This window comes from Prunus avium, chromosome 8 (genome assembly GCF_965620075.1).
Source record: "Prunus avium chromosome 8, drPruAviu1.hap1.1, whole genome shotgun sequence".
Taxonomy (NCBI): Eukaryota; Viridiplantae; Streptophyta; class Magnoliopsida; order Rosales; family Rosaceae; genus Prunus; species Prunus avium.
Window position 1 is genome coordinate 32,970,389 of NC_142291.1, and position 22,627 is coordinate 32,993,015.

Below are 22,627 nucleotides of genomic sequence, written 5' to 3' on the forward strand. Positions count from 1 at the left end.
CAAACCTTGTGAAAATATTATCCTTCAAGAACTTCAGCACCACCTTATAATCATTGGTTTTGGAGGCTATGGCTTCCACCCATTTAGACACATAATCAACAGCAACAAGTATGTAAGTATAACCAAAGGAAGATGGGAATGGTCCCATGAAATCAATACCCCACACATCGAAGAGCTCCACAACAAGTATGTTATTCAATGGCATTTCATTCCTGCGACTTATGTTCCCCATCCTTTGGCACCTATCACACTTAACACAAAAATTAAATGCATCTTTAAATAGAGTGGGCCAAAAGAAACCAGATTGCAGAATTTTAAGTGCTGTTTTCTTAGCTCCAAAGTGACCTCCACAGGCCAATTCGTGGCTATGCCTAAGTATGCTTTCTTGCTCTTCTTCTGGAACACATCTTCTGATGAGTTGATCCGGGCAATGCTTGAATAAGAAAGGTTCATCCCATACATAATGTTTCACCATGGAAAAGAACTTCTTCTTATCCTGAGAAGTTAGATCATTTCTAAGAACACCACAAGCAAGATAATTAACAAAATCAGCATACCATGGCTCTTTGACTTGGGCAGCATATAGTTGTTCATCAGGGAAAGTCTCATTCAAGGGTAGCACAGCTCCTCCTTTTTCTTCAACCACAATTCTGCTCAAATGATCAGCTACCACATTCTCACATCCCTTCTTATCTCGAATCTCCAAATCGAATTCTTGCAGCAAGAGAATCCATCTAATCAAGCGTGGTTTGGCATCCTTCTTAGTGAGCAAGTATCTAAGGGCTGCATGGTCAGAATAAACAATTACTTTAGAACCAACAAGGTAAGAACGAAATTTTTCTAAAGCAAAAACCACAGCAAGCAACTCCTTCTCTGTTGTGGAGTAGTTGATTTGAGCATCATTCAAGGTCCGGCTAGCATAATGAATCACATGGGGCAGCTTGTTCTTCTTTTGACCTAAAACTGCACCAATAGCAAAGTCAGAGGCATCACACATTATTTCAAATGGTAAAGACCAATCCGGAGCTATGATAATAGGGGCTGAAGTTAGCTCCCTCTTCAAGGTAGAAAAAGCTTCCATGCAAGCTTCATTAAACTCAAAAACAGCATCCTTAGCAAGGAGATTACACAATGGCCTTGTAATGCTTGAGAAATTTTTGATGAACCTTCTATAGAATCCAGCATGACCTAGAAAGCTTCTAATTCCTTTAACAGAGGTAGGGGGTGGAAGATTTGAGATGAGGTCGATCTTGGCTTTATCCACTTCGATTCCCTTGCTTGAAATCACATGGCCTAGTACAATGCCTTGTCTCACCATGAAGTGACACTTCTCCCAATTCAAAATCAGATTTGTTTCCTGGCATCTTTTAAGCACTAGAGACAAGTGGTGAAGACAATTATCAAAAGAGGAACCAAAAACTGAAAAATCATCCATAAATACCTCAATGAATCGTTCCACCATATCTGAAAAGATTGACATCATGCATCTTTGGAAAGTTGCTGGGGCATTGCATAAACCGAATGGCATCCTTCTATAAGCAAACGTACCAAATGGGCATGTGAATGTGGTTTTCTCTTGGTCTTCCGGAGCAATGGGAATTTGATTATAACCTGAAAAACCATCAAGAAAACAATAGTAAGCATGGCCAGATAAACGTTCAAGCATTTGATCAATAAAAGGTAAGGGGAAATGATCTTTTCTAGTGGATGTGTTCAACTTCCTGTAATCAATGCAAACTCTCCAACCAGTGACAGTTCGTGTAGGAACTAGCTCATTCTTCTCATTCTTCACAACGGTGATTCCGGACTTCTTTGGAACAACTTGCACAGGGCTCACCCACTTAGAATCTGAAATTGGGTAGATGATTCCTACATCGAGTAGCTTTAAAACTTCAGCTCTAACCACCTCTTTCATGTTGGGATTTAGCCTCCTTTGGGCATCACGAGATGGTTTGCTGTCTTCTTCCATTAAAATCCGGTGCATGCACATGCTTGGACTAATTCCTTTGATGTCTGCTATGGTCCACCCAATGGCTGTTTTATGCTCTTTTAGAACTTTAATTAAGCTCTCTTCTTCATGTGAGGAGAGACCTGCAGCAATTATAACAGGGAGAGTTTCGTTAGCACCCAAATATGTATATTTAAGATTATTGGGAAGAGGTTTAAGTTCTAGCTTTGGTGGGATGACAATGGATGGCTCCAATTTCGTGGATGATGGTCCAAGAGGCTCGATTGGTGGCCTAAAGGATGGTGGGTATGGCGGAAACACTTCTAAGGCAGCCACCACTTCTTGGAACTCCGGTTCACAAAGATCTTCCTCTTCTTGTGTTAAGACAGCTTCTAGAGCATCATTAGACTTTCTCTGCAAAATTTTGGAAGAAACCTCATGATCCACAACATCAATTGAAAAGCAAGAATCAAGAGAGATAGAAGGTTGAGATAGAGCATTAAGCATTTTAAATTCAACAGTTTCACCCAAAACAGTCATGGAGAGAGTGCTATCTTTCACTTTGATGATTGTGTCTGCAGTGGCCATGAATGGCCTGCCTAGGAGAATGGGATCAACACGATCTCCATTTGGATTGTCTTCCATGTCCATCACTACAAAATCAGCAGGGAGAATTAGTGTATTAACTTGAACTAGAATATCTTCTACAATACCTTTTGGATATTTTATAGAATGATCAGCTAGTTCAAGTCGCATTGAAGTCTTCTTCATCCCTTCTAAGCCAAGCTCTTGATAAACTGAATATGGCAAAACATTGATGCTTGCTCCCAAGTCCAACATGGCTCTTCCAACCTTCTTGCCTCCAATGTTAATGGGAATGTCAAAGCTGCCAGGATCATCTAGTTTTGGTGGAAGCTTCCTTTGCAATACAGCACTTACATTCTGGTCGAGCTTTACTCCTTCATTTGGAACGAAATTGAGCTTGTGAGTTTTCAAGTCCTTGATGAATTTTCCATATGCAGGAATCTGTTCAATAAGATCAAGCAAAGGCAAATTGATATTAACTTTACTCAAAATATCATAAATCTCTTTAAAAGCCTTATCTTGCTTTGCTTTCTTAAGACGGCCTGGAAATGGAATCTGTGGAACATATGGAGCGGGTGGCACGTATCTATCTTCTTGAAGATGTGGTGGCACAAATTTGTCATCCCTTTTATGCAATTGGAATTGATCGGATTTCTGAGAATCTGATTTGGCCTTAGGAGCAGATTGAGAAGTTTTGAGTTGTTCTCCTTCCGTGGCCATGGTCTCCTCCTCTTCATTTTCTACAATCACAACATCATTTGAAAGATTAGAATCATCTTTATTATCAATGATCTTACCTGATCTGAGCACATGAATGGCCTTGGCTTCTGGGTTCTTTGGATTGATCTCAGTTTGGCTTGGCCATTTCCCAGGCACTCTTTGAGTTATTTCAGCAGCTATTTGGCCTAATTGGACTTCCAATTTGGAGATGGCAGCTTGTGTAGTTTGCTGAAAATTGGATTGGTTGATTGCCATCTGCTTCACTATATCTTCCAATGATGATGATGATTGTTGTGGCCTTTGGAATGAAGGGGGATTTGCTTGATTCTGGGTATTTCTCCATGAAAAGTTTGGATGATTCCTCCAACCTGGATTATAACTTTGAGAGTATGGATCATTTCTTGGACCTTGGTTGTAGGAATTTACCAACTTAGCTTGCTCTTGCACAAATTCTGGATATCCAGCCCCAAGTGGACAAGCTGTGGTAGCATGGTCATGAGATTCACAAATGCTACACACTTCCTTCGGAGGGCTTCTTGAGTTTAATGCAAGAAGAGCATCTAGCTTTTGTTCCAGTTTTGAAATCTGCACACTAGAAGCATCATTAGAACCACTAATAACACGTTTACCTCTTGTATCCGTATGTTGGGTCTCCATTGCTATCTCCTCAAAGAGTTCGTACGTTTCTTCTGGAGTTTTGGTTTTAAAAGAACCACCTGCAAAATTGGTGACTATATTATGACTAGAAAGGGTTAGTCCTTTATAAAACATACGCATTTGAAGCTTCAATGGAATCCCATGATGAGGACATTGGTTGAGCAACCCATTGAATTTCTCCCATGCTTCACAAAACGATTCATCATCTTGCTGTGCAAATAACAAGATCTTGTCCCTAAGCATGTCGGTCTTTTGCGTGGAGAAGTATTTTTCCAGGAACTTCTTTTGAATGGTAGACCATGTAGTGAGTGAACCAGGCTTCAAAGAATTCAACCAATACTTCGCCTTATCCTTTAAAGTGTATGGAAACACTCTCATTCGAAGTTGATCTTCTGTCACACCTGTCAAGGGAAAAGAACTCACAACATTAAAAATATCCTTTATATGAGTCAATGGATCTTCATTAGGTAAACCATAAAAGGAAGGCAGCATATTAAGATGAGAAGATTTAAGCTCATAATTTCGAGCTACAGTGGGCAGCAAAATGCTTGAAGGAGATGCTGGAATTGTTGGGATATCAAGTTCTCCCATGAACTCAATGGCAGCCATCATTTCTTCTTCTTCTTGGTCTGAACTTGCTTCCGAATTTGAAAGTGAAGAACCGGGAAGTTCAGTGTGGAGAGCAAGACTTGTAAATGTAGCAAGAGCTTGCTCTTTTGCAGTTGACAACTCCCTTTCTAGACGATTCTGAATTTCAGAGGTCACTCGTCTGGGTTGCAATGATGGTCCTGCGTTCAAAGATCTAGAACGTTGGAACGAAGACCTCACTTGTTCAAGTAATGGATTTTTAGACATAAACTACCTGAAACAGAAAATTAGATTAATTAGAAACACTAAAAAGAATAGGGTAACCTTGGGCACATAACCAGGGAAGAACTTTCGTTCAGTCCCCGGCAACGGCGCCAAAATTTGTTGTTAATATTATGTTAACTCGCAATTGTACGGGGCAATTAGTAGTATAGCAAGACAAGTACGAGGTCGTACCCACGAAGACTGAGAAGTTAAAACTAGTTATGTACTTAGATTACCAAATTCAAGAAAGTAGGAGGTTATGTCTAAAACAGAATTTAAAACAAGAGTGGTTGTGATTGTTGAACAAAAGAAGCAAAATGAAATTGCAAACAAAAACAAGTAAACAAATGTAACAAAGAGTGGTTTTAAGAGTTGGAAAACAGATTTTGAGACTAGGGCATTCGAATCACCATAACAATTCAATTCTGGGTTATAAAGATTCAAGTAACAAGTCTAATTCAGATTCAAAGATTGATTCTAGCTAAAGTATGATTAGGCCATGGTGTTTGGTCCTAACCTTGTGTTCCTAATTCCCTAATTTGATCATTTGTTGTCTAACCTAAAATTAAGCATTAGGAACCCATTAAGCATAGAAGAACATTTTAAACAACCAAGTATGTATCTAATCCCTGTTGTCGAATGTCCATACATACTCTTCCTATTCATAGTTCAATTCGAATTAAAGCATGGTGTATACTCTTAATTCAAACCAAGATAGTTAACAAACAAGTTCTAATGGTGATCAATCATTCAAACAAGCATGTTAACTTATAAGCATAATGAATAAGAACATGAATCATGAATCAAACTTGAAACTCCAAACTTATAAACCCAGAATATTCATGTTAGGTTACATCGAAGCCCTAGTTATGGATTTAGCTACTCATAATGGAAAAGAGACTTGAACAGAAATGAGAAAACATAATGAATACAATAAGAGTAGAAAAACCCTTTTTCTGAAGTTCTTGTGGTGTCCAAGGCTTCTCCAAGTGCTTCTCCACTTCTAATGCTTCTCCAAGAGCTTCCCCACTTCTAGAAAGATGTATGAAGGATATGGAGGTGATTTGGGATGAGTTTGAGTGAGTGGTGATGGCTAAGGAAGATGAAATTCGTAGGGAAATGGAAGAGAGGTTTGCTGGAGTTGTTTTGGTGATTGTTGGAGTGTTTGGGATTTTGAGAGTGTTTGAGGATGGTTGGAGTGAATTGTGGGGGTTGTGAATCTCAGGATTTGTTGTGTCTTGAATGTGGAATGGATGTGGTATTTATAGGGAGAGGGGAGTGACAAATCTGAATTCAATATGGCTAATGCATACAACACTTGCATTATAAAAGATGAATTGGTTGATGCACTTCACTAATGCATACAACACGCATTATAAAATCTGAATTGGTTGATGCACTTCACCAATAGATCCCACCAGCAGCCCTAGCTCATCTTCATGTCACCATGACCAAGCTTCCAACCAGAAATGATAGCTCATACCTAGCTCACCATGACCAAGCATCCAACCAGCACATGCTGAGGTCAGCATAACCAGCAACTTCAAGGGCTTACAACTTGGGCTTCTCTTAATCAAATTAGGACTTTAAGCACTCGAAATTGAAGTTCAGAATGTCTTCTTTCCAGCCATATGTCATTTGGGCCAATCCAAGGTCGGAGGAGGAAGTTAAGGCCAAAACAAATTTCTAACTCATTTTGCGCGCTGATAAAATCCATCCTGAGCATGGCTCTGTGTTTGCTAGGTAACAGACTCCATATTTATCCAATGGGGCTGAATTTTGGATATGTTATAGTACACACCCATTGGAAAAACTTTCATGAAGAATGCTGCCTCATCCGAGCTGTGTAGGTTGCTGAAACAAAGCTTGCAATATGACCTACGGAACTGGACTGGCAGGGGGCTGTAGCCAAAATGAGTTTGTCTTTTAAGCTCTTCTTCCATTCATCCAAATTAGGCCTTAACATGCTTGAATTGCATGAATTATGCTCTCTTGCTCTATTGGCCTACAAAACACACAAAGGGAGGGAAATAACTTAGAATTATAGGAACTAAGCAAAAGAAGTAAGTAAATTGGGCATGTATATGTATGAAATTATGAGCTTAACAACTCTCCTACCGAAAGATCGACACATATACATTAATGATTTATGAGAAAGTCTGTCAAAATGTGTAATTTTATTTATATTAGATATAATGAACTCAAACTCAATCCATTCCACCATTAAAAAGAAAAATGTCTGAAAATAGGCTGGTTGTAAAGGATGATACAATCCATATCCTTTTTCTTCCACACCAATGTAAGTGCCACATTCTTCTTCCCGGCAGTTGTTTTTTCTCTCCTTCTAATTCTTTAATTTGAGGGTTAAAATACTTAATTATTTTCAGTTATATTGTGCCATGTTTTCTTGCGCAAATGATTTTGCAGGTCAGAGCATAAGAATGTTGAGGAAGGGAAAATACCCTCAAGTAGTGCATCTCATATGAATTTAGTTAGGGTCTTAAGGTATGCAATCACTTTTCTTGATGGGAAAATACTTGTTTCATTCCTTGCAAATAAGAACTTTTAACTTTCTTGTCAATTGCAATTTGATGAACAACATATTCCGCATCGAGTTTTTGAGACGGGTAACCTCATTGGACTTGGCTATAACCACAAATAATGTGTTTGCCTTTTTTTTTTTTTTTTTTATTTATGACACAAGTGATATTAGGGAGGCGAAAATCAAACATAGGACTTTATATGCATGAGTAAATCCTGTTAACCACTTGAAATGTAAAATTAACTAAGTACACCCTATTTAACTACCAAAAATACTTCTAGTACACCCTAATACACTATATCACACAACACCCTAATACCAATCCCAAATCTGTCACCTTCTAAAAATCAACAACCACTTGAGAGTCCTGATGTTCTCAAAACTTGTTCTCCAGATAAATTGGCTGGTGATTTACATCTGTTTGATGGCTCCTTGGTCACAGTAGAAGAACTTTCAGGTGCTCCTGCAGAAACTATTGGAAGGAGTTGTCATGGAACAAAGTACAAAGCTATGCTTGACTCAGGTCATGTATCGGCTATGAAATGGCTAAGGGAGGGTATAGCAAAAGGAAGGAAAGAATTTGCAAGAGAAGTAAAGAAACTAGGAAACATCAGACATCCGAATCTAGTTTCTCTGCTCAGTTATTACTCGGGCCCAAAGGAGCATGAGACACTAATTCTATCAACTTATAATAATGCACAATCGTTGGCATTCCATCTTCATGGAAAGACTGTTATCTATCCTTCATTTTATTAGGATTTGAAATGAGAATCTCCCGAATATTGTTCCATGTGTACACCTTGATTTTACTAGCAATTCTTTCTCTCCTCCAAAGAAATAAGATTTCGCCCTGGGCACTAAGCAATACGAAAACTTATCTATGTTTGATTAGGGTTAAATATGGTGGGTAAGGAATATTTATTAAAATTATATTTGTTTCCCAATTCAATATATCCTTTTTGGTCATTTTATGTTAGGATAAATTAGTAATCCAATAACTACTTTGGTAGTAGGGTGTACTCAGTTAATTTTAGGGTTCGTTTAGCAGCACTTTTTTTTTTCTTTTTTTTGTAGGAAATTGATTCTTCTTTTCTTTTCTTTTCTCTAAGAAACCCCCACCTCAATTACCTATTCTCCAAAATTACTTTCTTCCCATGGTTGTAAATATTTTTATGTGGCTGTCTTTGTAATTATTATTTTTTAAAATTATCATGTATTTATCTTTAATAATATTTCTAAAACTCCTAGTCGATGTATAACTAGGAGACCATCCATGACCATGCCCATCTCTAATCACCTGGATCCCTCAAATATTTTATCAGAACGGAAAAACACAATCTCAATTCTCTCAAATATTCTTTACTTTTACAACATTCATCACTATTTTGTTTTTATTATATTCCTGTACAATGATCTTGTTCATGTTGAAAATGGACTTTTCAGAAAAATAAAGAAAGTTAAATAGATTTAAAGGAATTATACCATAAAAAGAAAAAAAAAAGGAATTGAGAGAGAGTTGTCCTTTTGTTGTCAAATTCCCCCCCACTTCCCATTTACGCGCACAGCACACAGCACACAGCACACAGCAGCCACCCTTTTGGTTCTTCGCTCCTGCCGCCCCTAGTTTTTCTTCGTTGCTTCCTTATTTACTTGTTCATTTATAATCCCCTCCTCCTTCCTCTTCCTCCTGCCTTCACTTTTCTTCTAACCCTCTTGTTTTTCACACAGTCCTCTCACAGTCCAAGTTCGGGTCTTGGAGGGGTTTGCTCAACCCAGTGCTCAAAGGGCCAAAAGGTACTTCCTTTTCATTGTCTAATCTTCCAATTTCTCTGCTGAAAGTTTGGTGTTAATTTATTATTGCTCATGTATTTGCAGTGGTGATGTTTAAGGTTTATCTATTCGATTGAGAGATTCATTGGCATGGCTAATAATTGCAGAAATTTTTATTGTAAAGCGAACTAACCAGTCAACTTTGTCCCACTCAGCTCTGTTCGTTAGTGCGAAGTTTTTAGAATTAATTAGCAAAATTTTAAGTCGTGATTGATGAGTTGGTTGCTTACTAAAATGTAGTTTGTGTATGACAAAATGAGTTTTTGTACTCTGAGTATGAAATTTTTGCTTTTTGTTTCATTCTTGCTGTCCTTTTTGTTGTTGTTGTAATTCTGGTCTTGGTAAATTTACCAGTCTGGCTAACTGTAATGATTCATAATGCAAATTGAATGTTGTATTGTTACCTGTTTATCATACTAAATGTTAGTCATCTCTCACCCCCAACACTATGATTGGGGATTGCAATTTTTTTATTTATAATGTTTTCTTCTTGTTTAGAGCAATATATGTAGTTCTTGTGTTCATATTGATCTGTTCTCGGCCTAATAATGGCAGTTAGCATTTTTTATTTTATGGTATGGGTGTTTTCTTCAATTGCTCAAAAACAGTCTTTTAAGTTTGAATAGTAATTGATTAAACATTTTCTTTCTCATTCAGCGGTTCACCATGAACAACCTCTCGTCCTTCACAACTCTCGACTCCAATCCGCTCTCTAAGCCTCGCTCATTTGGTCCCTACCTCCACGGGCCCATTCACCTTCAGCGCCCCAGAAATGTTGTCGTATGCTCAGTGAAGCCCTCAGTTGCCACTCCCTCACCTCTAAGTGTGTCTGGGTCCCCTAACCAGGGCCGAAGTCGAATTGAGTCGCTAACCCAGGTCTCAGGTGTGTTGGGCTGCCAGTGGGGAGATGAAGGAAAAGGCAAACTCGTTGACATCTTGGCCGAACACTTTGACATTGTTGCTCGTTGTCAGGTAACAGAAAACTCTCACTTCTATAACCAAATTTTGTGGTTTCCTGATTGGTTCTTGTACCTTTTCAGGGTGGAGCAAATGCTGGACACACAATTTACAATGCAGAGGGAAAGAAGTTTGCGCTTCACCTGGTTCCCTCAGGTATCCTTAATGAAGAGACTCTTTGTGTTATTGGGAATGGAGTTGTGGTGCATCTTCCAGGGCTCTTTAAGGAGATTGATGGCCTTGAATCTAATGGAGTCTCCTGCAAGGGAAGGATATTGGTCTCTGATCGTGCTCATCTCTTATTTGATTTCCACCAAGTAGTGGATGGGCTTCGAGAATCCGAGCTTGCTAAATCTTTCATTGGCACTACCAAGAGAGGTATTGGACCTTGTTACTCTAACAAGGTTATCCGAAATGGTATTCGAGTCAGCGACTTGAGGCACATGGATACTTTTCCTCAAAAGCTAGATCTTATATTATCAGATGCTGCAGCAAGATTCCGAGGTTTTGACTATGGCCCCCATGTGCTCAAAGAAGAAGTTGAAAAGTACAAGCGATTTGCTGAGAGATTGGAACCCTTCATTGCCGATACTGTGCTTGTCGTGAATGAAGCCATCTCTGAGAAGAAAAAGATTTTGGTCGAAGGGGGCCAGGCAACAATGTTGGATATTGACTTTGGAACTTACCCCTTTGTAACATCCTCTAGTCCTTCAGCCGGTGGGATTTGCACTGGCCTTGGCATTGCTCCCAGAGTTCTAGGCGATCTGGTTGGAGTGGTAAGTAGATTGTTACTCTTGTAGCTGCAGAATTGATTTTCATTTGACTGATGTCATCATTGTCATCCTTGCCTTGCCTCAATTAAACGGGATGGGAGGGATCAATTACATGAATAAACCAACTAAATCTATTTTTTCAAACAGGTCTTTTATATTATTTGTTTCTTGTTATGCTTTCTCCTTGCATATGATTTTGGCTTTACTAATGGAATATGTATCTGGGAGTTGTCTGGTTGAAATGCCTTCAAGGGAGACAGAACACCATATGGTAGTATTGGTCATGACATGTATTCTTGAAGTTAGTACAAAGGCCAATTGAGATGGTGAAGTAATGTTGCTAACTTGAACTTCGTCTCTGCAGGTGAAAGCATACACTACAAGAGTTGGTTCTGGTCCTTTTCCCACAGAAATCTTGGGTAGTGGGGGTGACCTCCTTAGGTTTGCTGGTCAGGAGTTTGGCACAACTACTGGCCGCCCTCGTCGTTGTGGTTGGCTAGATATAGCAGCATTGAGATACTGCTGTCAGATTAATGGTTTTTCTTCTCTCAATCTCACCAAACTTGATGTTTTGTCGGATCTTCCGGAAATTCAGTTGGGTGTTGCCTACAAAAAAACTGATGGTACACTAATCAGATCATTCCCTGCAGACCTTCGTGATCTTGAGCAGTTAAAGGCATGTCCTCTCCTCTCCCTTCTATTTGGATATGCTGTTTATAGTTTTGCTAAATTTTCAGTTGGATAATTTATACTAATTATTTTCTTAGTAATCAAGTCCCTCATTATATTTGATATCTTAAAAGATAAACGTTGTGTAAACTCTTGTTGATGCTATTGTTTTTCTAAGTTTTGGTGGATACTTTTTTATATATTGGAAGACGCACTCTTGTTGATGCTATTGTTTTTCTATGTTTAGGTGGAATATGAAGTATTGCCTGGATGGAAGTCTGATATATCTTCGGTCAGAAACTATTCTGACCTTCCAACGGCAGCACGCCAGTATGTGGAAAGGATAGAAGAACTTGTCGGCGTACCCATCCATTACATTGGTGTGGGGCCTGGTCGTGATGCACTCATTTACAAATAATCATCACAATATTTCTTTCCATTAGATTCCAGATGATTTTCAAACTACCAGAAGTAATACGGAACTTCTGGTGCTGGAGAAATTCCCTTCTATGCTGGGAGATTTGTTTTTTGGGATGGAATTAATTTTTCAAGGTTATGAACTTGATGCAACGCATTCTCCACCCAATGGGGCCACATGAATTCTATGCTCTGTTTAGATGTTGGGAGAATTTTGTTTCAGTAACATTACTTGTTGTAATGCATGTATTGCTAGGATAGCAAGTTGGCAATAACTTGAAGTTGAGAGAATACTGTGGGTCATGTTTGTAGTTTACATTATTTCTCGGCTGTGCATTATTTGATAGCAGGTAGCATCTGTTGCCTGGGCTGATCTCTATTATGGGAATCTATTCTCTTTTGATCGATAAGAGAATATCTTTTTGGGGGGAATCTTTATTGCCTTGATTTCTATTATCAGCTAAACAGGATTACGGAATGTTAAACAAACAATAAATTACAATTACCAGATGAATCTTTGTGCTCATTATCTGAAGTTTCTTAATCCTGATATATGTAATTCAAATGTGTTTAGATGAGTGGGAAATAGTAACACAATTTTCTTAGATCCAAATTCTGGAGCTAAATTCTTTGATTTTTTTTTACTTAAAAAACAGTATTTCAATGTTGTGGCCTAAACCAACACGAACTTTTTACAACCTTTCATAACTTTTGTTGAGTGGTTTTATACCTTTCATCCGTTGAGAAGAGAGAGTTTAGTATTATTTCTTATTGTCTGCTCAAACTGCCTACAGCCGTCTCTTGTTTTGGCTACGCTTGACTTTCTAATCTAGTGGTTCATTAGAAATCCAAAAGTTTAACACAGTTTGGAGCGTAATTACTAAAATCTTAAAGACAATGAGTAATCCTTAAAATTCTAGAAGATTATTTGAATTAGCAGTAAAAAATAACCATCGCAATAAGGGAATCCAAATTTCGTGCTGATACAAATGTTTTTTGAAACCATCCTAATTCTCCTTAGTACTTGAAATTTCTAATGAACTTAAGTCCTAAAAACCATACTACTTTTGCTTTGCAACCTATTTGCACATTTATACAACTATCATCATGAAAACTAGTCAATTTAAATACAGCAAAAGTAACTATACATCTGTACATCACCCAAAAAGAAAAATGAAGCAGATAAACTTATGCTGTACTCTGCTAGGGGATCTCAAGAAATTAGGCATGCTAGCAACTTTCCGCAGACTTGCCGTAGCTCGACTGAAGGATCTGTTGAAGATATACTTGACAGTATGGATCTCGCTTCTACTAATCTTCCTGATATAGTTTCTAAGATTGCATCATCACTAGCCATAAGAGACCCCAATAGCTTTGCACCTGCCATCCTTTCCTGAAGAACAATATGGGCCATCAGTTCACAAATTGGGTGTTTATGAATGCCAAGGCATAGAGACAGTAACTAATATATCAAAACTGCGCTCAATACCTTCTCTGATCCTTTTCTAAGAGCTTTTAATGACACTTCAAGAAGATCAGCTGAGTAAGGAAGAACTGTAGATTTCAGATGGTACACAGATGAAAAGAGAACCTGAATGCATGCAGCTCTTATCTCTGAGTTCGTCATGACCTGCAGTATTTGACACCACATTTAAGAATGAAGTGAGACAAAGCATGACTTTATGAGCCACAACAGATTTCGATAACATGATAATCTACTGATAGTGAAATAAATAATCAAAATACCTTAACAGAATGGATGAGACATGGAAGAGTTTTTCGAACAAAAGGCTTTTTTCCAGAGTCCAATATCTTTTGGCAAGCACTGATGAGAACATTAGCCATGCACATATAAAATGAGAGTGGAACTGGCACCTCAGACGAGCATTTCACATCATCCAAGTTGGATGATAAAACAGGTTGGTGGTTATCTTGTATAAGTTTATTGATCACATAGGTGAGGACGGAGTTTCCTGATGAAGCATCACCTGCATTATGGATCATAAAAGTCACATGTGCCCTACAAAATTTAAGTTCATACTTAGGATAATGCAATAACCAAGATCACCTTTCTTCCCAACAATGCTAAATGATTCTGGATCTTGCAGCTCAGCACATATCATCAGTGCCAGGGAATCAATGCACCCATGCTGTGCTTTAGATACTGAGGGGATAGAAACCTATCAGCATCAAACTTAACCAATTGAAACAAAATTGATACGTGTTTGAGAAACTTTACTTATCACACACCTTCATCCCCATCAACAGAAGGCCATAATAGCATTGTCTCCAATGTTTTTCTGATTTTGAGCATAAAAGGATGAGAAAGTGATTCCCTGCCTCTGACCTATCCATGACAGGAACCTCAACATTAGATCAATGCAAATAAAACAAAAGATGCCAGAGGTCGTGGCAGAAGAATAAAGCACAAACTCTGCCAAGATATTGACCATAAAAAACAATTACCACAAGGGAAGTGCAAACTGAAAACAGACAAGCTTTAATCTTTAGTATATCCCGAGAACCTGTAGCAATTTCTAGCTGGGAGCTGACAACTGGAATTAGCACCTACAATATGAAATGGCAGGTACAGATTAAAATATTGGTGTTTTATCCAGTACAACACATACAGAAGCACAGTCAACAAGAAATTAGAAAGCAATAACCTAATACCGAAGTAACTAACTGGTTCATCTTCTTCATGTACAACATTTCATATGGATACATGAATTCGACTTCTTAACTTCCACAATCACATTGGAGGTAGATTTTAATTTGTAATTGCTACCACAAATAAGATGCGTGGGTATAGTTGATATCCTTTATGGAAAAATGAAATGCAAGCTGATGAGCAAACATTCTGGAATCATTCTTGAGCACTGAAAATGGATGAAATCCAATTGACAGTACAAAACTAACAGACCAATAAACGAAATTCCCAAGGATCCAAAATCAGAGAATTCTTTCTGAAAAGCAGATGGATTCCCAAATGGATCTTAGCTAACACTATAAGTGGGCACATCCAATCTATATGTTCATAACCCAACTTATTTTATAGTCGAAATGATATAAATAACCATACTGACTTATTACAAGAAACAACAATGAGCTTCTTTAATGGTCAGTGTGGAAGTTAACGGAGAAGTAGGCAGGTAGATAGACATGTGATAGTGACAATACATTTTTAAAAAAAAATTCGGTCACATACTTATTTGCTAGTTAGTACCACACATTGATAGATTTGGAATCCTGATATAGTAGCATTGGCGCTGCTTTAGACCAATGGCTGCTAGTCCAGTTGAAAGAAAATCTTACATAACTGATAAGACAAGCATAAAAGTGTACTCCTGTATGTTCCACAGAGATAAACGCTTTGCTCACTTAATGTTAATGCCATGTTAGCATAACAAGCAGAAACTGCAGTTGCGATCCACAGAGGCCTCACATTTTAAAGCTCTGAATAGATTGTTTATGGATGCTAACATGCATATCATCACATAACCAAGTTGAAAACCTTATTTGAGAATATATATATATCCATGAAGGCACAAATCAGTCTTCTTGGAACATGTATTGGAAGATGCAATCATAATAAAGAGTAGGTAATAAAAGTCACTGTTATATACTTTGGGATGAAGACGCCCACAGAGCTCAGCAGCAAGTTTCCGTACATCATTGAATTCAAACTCACAAAATGTCCTGAAATAAAAATGTAACCAGAATAAAAAAAAGAAGAAGTCAGATTCCAGTCATATGAATGAATCTTTCTAACGAGCACATTGATGGACTAACCTTTTCAAAAGAAGAATGGTAACACAATCCTGATTGATGGCATTGATATCTCCACAGTCTGAAATCAAACAGAAATAGGTTAAAACGAGAAGTGTGTCTAGAGAATTTTTATAGATGTTTCACAAAAATCATGCAGCTATTGGAAAAACAGTAATTATGATTTTACATAACTGAATTTCACAATGTGGTAAGAGATCTGTACTAACTACTGACTAACATGCGTCAATGTTGTTGAAACCAGTTTGGACAGATTGACAGAATGTACACGTTTGTAAGATGCGCACAAAAACATGCATCTTCAAATCGAGGATTCCTAAAACACATACTGTCCAATTGCTAAACCGTTACATGCAAGCATCCAATCCTTCTTCCATATATAGTTGATTCTAAATTGACAATCCACCAGTTGTTTGTAGAGAGACAGATCAGATCTCTCTCTCTCTCTCTCTCTCACACACACACACACACACACACACACCAGAAACCATATACCTCCTAGATTTTCAAATCAGCAAACTTGTTTAATATGGAGATGGAGAGAGAGTATACCGTGAAAAATGCCTTGATTGAAAAGTTGGCCATACACTAGAGATGAATTAAGGTCATTAAAGACTCTCAGTGGAAGCATCCTAATTATGAGTAGCGGGCAAAGGTGTTCAAAAAGAGTCTGCTGCATTTTTTCAGAGTCATCACTTCTATAGGTTTGACACTCCTGTCCAGAAAAACTGTTTTCATCAATCCTGAAAGAGAGAAAGGACAGAACAAATTAAAGAAGAAAACTTTAGCATAGAAAGTTGAAAAAAGTCTTCAAATAAGCTGAAAAGTAAAGAGAAAGACAGATATAGGAAGTCACTGTATAATCACTAGGTATTAGTATAAACTACAGACGGCTAACTATTAAGAAGGATACGAGCCTTATATTTGATAAATGCTATATAACATAATGTACTTACTCTTTCCGTCGCTTAGCATGCAATAGAACACAAGAGAGGACTGCATCAGCAGCTTCTGCCAAGTGCTCACTTATATAACTCAAAAACTTGACAATTGTTGCATTTGATGGCTCTGCAAACATCTTCTCAATCAACAGTCCAATCAAGACGTCCCAGCTTTGAACCTGTGATAATTCAATAGATAACAAAAGGATCATCCAGCTGAAACTTTGTATGAAGCAAATGACGAAACGACCAGAATTTGAGGTTTCATTTGAAAAGCGTGAAAGAGATATAAAACATATTGTGGTAAAATCAATCTTACACTTTTAGACCACTCTGGGATCAGCCTAAGCACTCGATCACTATCAAATTTCGATCCTGCAAGTTGCAAATGGAAGAGCTCAATTTGGAAATAGTATTTGGCAATAATAGAATTAATAAATTAGAAAATTTAACTATGAATACTTGATGCTCAGTTGCTCACCACAAAAATGGAAGAGGAAAGCAAAACTAAGCTTCAAAACTACCTCATTAGTATTACGAACTTCCAAATCTTCAGTCCATTTAAAATCCACAAGAAAAAAAAAAGCATAAAGGAAATATATGTTCACACAAAAATATACACAACTGAAAACAGACAAAAAGCATTTAATATTAAGCATCTGAAAGAAACTCTGTCAGTGTATGATGTAGAAGAACCGTGTTTTAAAGATGCAGAATTTATGTTAGACTTATAGTTACATGCTATACTCATTGTTCCATTTGGTCTCTAAAGAAATGAAAGAAACCGAAGAAAATTAAGATCTTTACAGTTTAATTTCTCCCATGTAAAATTTGCTCTATTGTTGTAAGTCATTTGAACATTATAGTCCAGACATCATCATATAGATAATTAAAGAACAGTGGATATAAGACATAAATGACACAAATTTGGTTATGCAATTAGAGGGAAAAGATGCATATACAAGTTCAGCACAGTGAAGGATGTCATCTGGCAAGTGGTGACATCAAAACAGTTACATACCTACAACCCCTGCCGTGGTCTGAAGATCTACGCTTTGGTTGAGGTTGCTGCAAACAAGAATAAATAATAAATGGGAAAACTGTTATCTGCTGTTGAATATATTCATAATTAGCAGCTTTAGCTCAATAGACATTTCTCTAACCCAAACCCAAAAAAAAAGAAACAAAGTTTTCAACAGACATATTCATAGCAAGATAAACAAATTAAACTTTGAGAACAGGAGGAGAAAACAATGAAATGAAAAGGTAAATACCTAAGACAGTCAAGCAGCATACATATAACTTCAGCATTCTGGCTATGATATTTGAGCACCCCAACACAGGCATCACTTGCAGTTGATTGCAAGCTTTCATCCGATGAGTAAATTAGATGAACTAAAGAAGGCAAAACTAATGAAGGGTCTGCAAGAACAGGTATGTGTAATTCATCAATGCAAAGTACTGAGATCAAAATGTCAATCTTTACTGCTAATGGTAGTGCTAAAGAAGTTACAGTGGATATCACTTTTACTCAAAGAAGATGAAAGAGGAAAAAAAGATCCATACTAAAATATAAAGGGAAGAGCTAAGTTTTTGGTTCATGCTCTTCCCACAAACTAATCTTATAATTTTTTTTATTTATTTGAGGTGTTGAAATGTATCTGCAACCCAAGAATTTGAGTGGATGATAAATAATATCTACCTAAAACTGTTTTAATCATATTATAACTATTCCATATATCAAAATAAAAAGATAATAATTCATGAAGAAAAACAAGCCACCAAATGCCATTATGCACCAAGCAGTTTATGCTTAGTCAAAATAATTTTCCTTCACAGCTTGGATTTACAGTTTACTATGGTTTAAAAGAGTATATAGCAAAGAATCTGGAAAATGTCAAACAAGATTTGGCATGAAACAATTTAAACTGTAAACGAACCAATCATTGGAAGCAAAGTGGATGTTTGTTTCCGAATTGCAGTTTCTCCATCTTCAAGTCGCTCAAGCAAATGGTTTGCAATATCTTTCCTGCAATTATCATAGGGAAAAGATAGAGAAGGGCAGAATGGTGAAAACACCATAATATGACAAAATAATAAAAGCTGACGGAGCATTTTGCATACCATGCTAATTGGGAAAGTTTGTCCTTTGAATCTGACGACATACAAATGAGTTCTGATATAACATCAAGGGCATTCGTCCTCTGTTGAACATTTCCAGAAGTAAGGCGCTCCAGAACTTCTTTAAAGCAATGACTGTCTTTGCTCCTGGTGAACCATTTATACCAAATTGACAATCAGGTACCCATAAACAAACGGAGAGATAATATATTTGATTTGCGCTTCCAAGCACCAAAAGATAAAAAGAAGTAAATAAGAAAAATACATCAAACAGTATTCTGCTATAAGCATAACAACAGCTCTAGCTGTGCCATCCCGTTCATCTAGAAGGTGAATCAGAAATGGTAGCATAGCATCCACCTCTCTAGTGTCAGTGAGACTGCTTCCAGATGATTTTGGCTTAAAAATGACTGCTTTGAGTATGCAAACAACCCCGTCTACCACATCATCATCAGAAGAATGGAGCTTCATAATGTAATAAAATGTTAATGTTAGTAAAATGACAACAACAAAAAAGGCCTTCCAATGGCAACTCTAATATTATGGGTATTAAAGAATCAATCTTAGTTATCCGTATGAGTATTATATCAAGATTGGATGCAAGAATTACTACCTGTGGTAAAAGAGCATGTGACATCCTCATCCCATATTCTGATACTATGGTCTCAAATTTCTTGTGTTCAAAACGCCCCAATAGAAGGCATAAACAATTTAGGAAAAACTTTCTGGTCTCTGCACCACCATCCTTGTTCTCAGGATGCCCTCCTGCATAATTATCTGCATAAAGCTGCATATGTTTTTCTTATCAGAAAGTTAACGATTGCATCAAGTAAAAGTAAATAAAAATTCACATTAAAAGAGAGACGTTGATGCACCCAAAAAGTGGAACAAATCATGGCCCAGCATGAGAATTTAAAAATATACCGTAACAAACAACAGTTCTTATTATTTTGCAATTTAAAACAATTAAAAGTCAAGTTCATATAGTCCTGGATTATATTAATGAAATTAGGTGTTTGTAATGCTGAGAAAATATAACCTGTATGCCGGCTAAGTATTGGTCCAATAATTCTTTGTAATGATGAGAAAATTTCTGATCTTCCAAATGCATTAGCATGCCATAATGCTTCCAACAAGAAGACAGTAGCAATGCTCCAGTCTTGATAACCTTCGAACCTGTCTTTCATGTTACAAACAAGGAAGCCATGACCCATAAAAAATTAGACACCATTAGAGGTGTGATATTTAATAAAAGAATGGGTAGAGGACCTGCCTCAACTTCAAAGTGGCGATAATGCCCTTTTATGTCCTGTAACCACTGAAGCACTTGCTCCAATCCTTTGGCATGTAAAGATCGGCTTTTTCTGCTCCACTGCAGTAGAGTAGGTGACAAAATGTAACAATGTTCATGTTTGAAACAAGTTAAATATAATACAGAAATAGTGAAACCAAGACTAATCATAAATATCTAAATATTGCGTCTAAAACTACAAGGAAAGATTTGGTAAAAGAATATAAGAACTGCTGATAGAAACTCCTAGTTTTTACAATTTATAACTAATTGGGATGTGCATACTAATTATTCAACTTATTTTGAAAAATAGCAACATCACCAAATTAAAAGTTTGAGATTTGAGGTGTTGGAATATATGACTGTAACAAAGTCACAAGAACTTACAGCAAGGAGTTTCTGCACGAGACAAATAAGTTCCTCTAAATGATCCCAGAGTATAAATTCCATTTCCATATTTGAGGTTACTAAAGATTCAGAAGCTGGTTTTGCTTTCTTATCTCCACTGTCAATGGCCACTAAAGTAAGCTGTCGCTTTGGTGGATTTGAATCTGACAATTTGGGCTTGTTACTTGCAACCTTTGCTTTTTTCGTCAATGCTTCTGTGAGAGCTAAAAAACAATCAGCAGCAGAGACAGCAAGCCGAGATGGCAGTTCATGTCCTTCCTGCAAAGTGCTACAAAAACAAGAGGCCAAAATACGACCAAATAAAACCAAAAAATAAGCATTGCATTTATTGTGATTTGTCACATAATACATTAAAATTGTTTGCCTAATTTTGTAATACAAGACATTAAAACTATTTCAAACACGACATGCATGATATTCAAATCCTTATAAATCTGAATATGACAAGTAAACCAAAACATAAGTCATATAACAAAAACCATACAAGATGTGCATTCAATTTGCATCAAGTAATCACATACCTTCCTTTTTCGACAATATGCGACAGGTGCGGAATACACGAAGAGAGTATCTTCAACAAATCACTGTACCTCTCCATTATTCCTGTCATTTGAAGTGGTAAAACCTCAAATTCCGCTGTTAAAGATAATTAAAGCAACGGCTTTCGAACTAATTTCACTTCAAAAACTCCACATTAGGCTTTCTTACCATTCATGGGAAACTGGGTCATAGCAGTCTCGTGGTCCAAAAGAGCACGCACAAGGGTACACCAGCCAAGCGCTATAAAGCGATCATCTTTCGTCGAAATAACTTTAGCCAAGTCCGTTGCAATAGCTTGGAAGAGAAAATCGTCTTGAAAAAGCCAGTTCAAAAGCACCATGGATTGGCCACCGTTCTTCGTGTCCTTGTACCGCAATGACTGAATTTGGAAATAATAACAATAATTTTAAAAATTTGAGAAACCCAAAAGCAATTGCATTGTGAACGAATGAAAAATGCGAAGAAAAATGAAATTGGATACATTTTCAAGCATGGGGATGAGAATTTCATGGAGGGGCTCGTTCTTCTCAGCGGCGTCGTTTAGGGACGTGTGCAAGAACCGCAGGGAGTCATCGAGAGAAGCTGAAATGGAGATGTGACCGATTGAGTTGAGGGGGTGAGGGGAGAGTCGAGAAACGGCGTCGTTTAGCTTTCTGGGGCGAGCGGAGAGCAGAGCGGTCATTGCTCTACCAAGCGTCACTGACATCATTGCCTGCGAAGAGGATTCTGATGGCTCCGATAAGTCTGATTTCCATAGCAACTGTTGGGATTGTTCCATTTGGATTGAGAATTTGAGAACGAAATTAGGTCTTGTAGCTTTAGCTATGGCGGAACTGTTGTAAAACCTCACTTGGGGGTTTAAGAGAGCCACCGAGAGAGTTCACAACTTACAAGTTACAACGGCCATGTTGAACCGCCAGTTTTGACCCGAGTAGAAATTCGGATCCAATCTGATCCAATGCACGTTTTAATTCGGGTCAAAATTTGGATCCTATCGGCCAATTTGGATCCAAGCCCATTAGTTGATAATTCTTTAACAATTCATATAACATCCATCGTATTAACATTAAAAAAACAAGTTTTTTCTCCCCCTAGTATGTTGTGTTAAATCACATCTTCATTATTTTTGCTAGTAGGTGAAACTAAATCAGTTAGAGTAGTTCACTCAAACTATACTTTATTTTGGGTTTGAGTGTATTCCAAATCGAATTATTTAAAGTGAAGTTTTTGAGTATAATCACGTAGTGTTATTAATTCACACCTAAGTATAACATAATATAAATATATACAACATATACATCGTCGACTCATCTAACATAGTCACATATGAACATAAAGAACATAGAGAAGTATGTGTACATATATATATATATATTTTACATTTTTCTTCTTCCATGTACTTCTCCAATTTCTTTGATGATTTGGTCCATCCTTGCATGTGTATATGTTGGCAAGGAAATGGAAGAAATGGAAGAAAATGGAAATGGAAATGGAAGAAACAATTTCTTTGATCATTCTGGCTACAATCCACAACAACATAAACACACACAGCAAATAAGTTGAGAAGCAAGCTCAGTGGGCGAGGGT

At 37.3% G+C, this 22,627-nt stretch overlaps 2 protein-coding genes and 1 non-coding gene across 3 annotated transcripts; 2 read left to right on the plus strand and 1 right to left on the minus strand.

Annotated features, from left to right (window-relative positions):
* Nucleotides 1-4,046: 4,046 nt before the first annotated feature.
* LOC148292583 (small nucleolar RNA R71) lies at nucleotides 4,047-4,153 on the plus strand. The gene has a single exon (XR_015827208.1). It is a non-coding gene; the product is annotated as a small nucleolar RNA R71 (small nucleolar RNA).
* A 4,697-nt stretch (nucleotides 4,154-8,850) lies between these two features.
* LOC110757221 (adenylosuccinate synthetase 2, chloroplastic-like) lies at nucleotides 8,851-12,384 on the plus strand. Its single transcript, XM_021958790.2, has 5 exons — nucleotides 8,851-9,098; nucleotides 9,792-10,106; nucleotides 10,175-10,867; nucleotides 11,229-11,540; nucleotides 11,781-12,384. The coding sequence occupies exons 2-5, from the start codon at nucleotides 9,801-9,803 to the stop codon at nucleotides 11,949-11,951; spliced, it is 1,482 nt and encodes a 493-aa protein (XP_021814482.2). The 5' UTR covers nucleotides 8,851-9,098; nucleotides 9,792-9,800; the 3' UTR covers nucleotides 11,952-12,384.
* Nucleotides 12,385-12,883: 499 nt separating this feature from the next.
* On the minus strand, nucleotides 12,884-21,917 carry LOC110757258 (ARM repeat superfamily protein). Its single transcript, XM_088246176.1, has 23 exons — nucleotides 21,522-21,917; nucleotides 21,209-21,419; nucleotides 21,022-21,103; nucleotides 20,480-20,768; nucleotides 20,071-20,173; nucleotides 19,841-19,977; nucleotides 19,415-19,588; nucleotides 19,067-19,266; nucleotides 18,805-18,948; nucleotides 18,621-18,709; nucleotides 17,955-18,102; nucleotides 17,702-17,748; nucleotides 17,000-17,055; nucleotides 16,696-16,859; nucleotides 16,292-16,482; nucleotides 15,743-15,800; nucleotides 15,577-15,649; nucleotides 14,417-14,518; nucleotides 14,201-14,297; nucleotides 14,019-14,114; nucleotides 13,697-13,938; nucleotides 13,440-13,580; nucleotides 12,884-13,343 (listed from the first exon to the last, which is right to left on the minus strand). The coding sequence occupies exons 1-23, from the start codon at nucleotides 21,816-21,818 to the stop codon at nucleotides 13,164-13,166; spliced, it is 3,321 nt and encodes a 1,106-aa protein (XP_088102302.1). The 5' UTR covers nucleotides 21,819-21,917; the 3' UTR covers nucleotides 12,884-13,163.
* Nucleotides 21,918-22,627: the final 710 nt, after the last annotated feature.

What these genes read in the sequence shown, in the direction of transcription:
- LOC110757221 (XM_021958790.2), top strand. Translation starts at nt 9,801, where the DNA reads ATGAACAACCTCTCGTCCTTCACAACTCTCGACTCCAATCCGCTCTCT. An exon ending in ACATTGTTGCTCGTTGTCAG is followed by an intron (nt 10,107 to 10,174) that starts GTAACAGAAAAC and finishes GTACCTTTTCAG; the next exon opens with GGTGGAGCAAATGCTGGACA. An exon ending in TAGGCGATCTGGTTGGAGTG is followed by an intron (nt 10,868 to 11,228) that starts GTAAGTAGATTG and finishes TCGTCTCTGCAG; the next exon opens with GTGAAAGCATACACTACAAG.
- LOC110757258 (XM_088246176.1), bottom strand. Translation starts at nt 21,818, where the DNA reads ATGGAACAATCCCAACAGTTGCTATGGAAATCAGACTTATCGGAGCCA. An exon ending in ATAGCAGAATACTGTTTGAT is followed by an intron (nt 18,949 to 19,066) that starts GTATTTTTCTTA and finishes ATGGTTCACCAG; the next exon opens with GAGCAAAGACAGTCATTGCT. An exon ending in CAGTTTGCACTTCCCTTGTG is followed by an intron (nt 14,298 to 14,416) that starts GTAATTGTTTTT and finishes TGTCATGGATAG; the next exon opens with GTCAGAGGCAGGGAATCACT.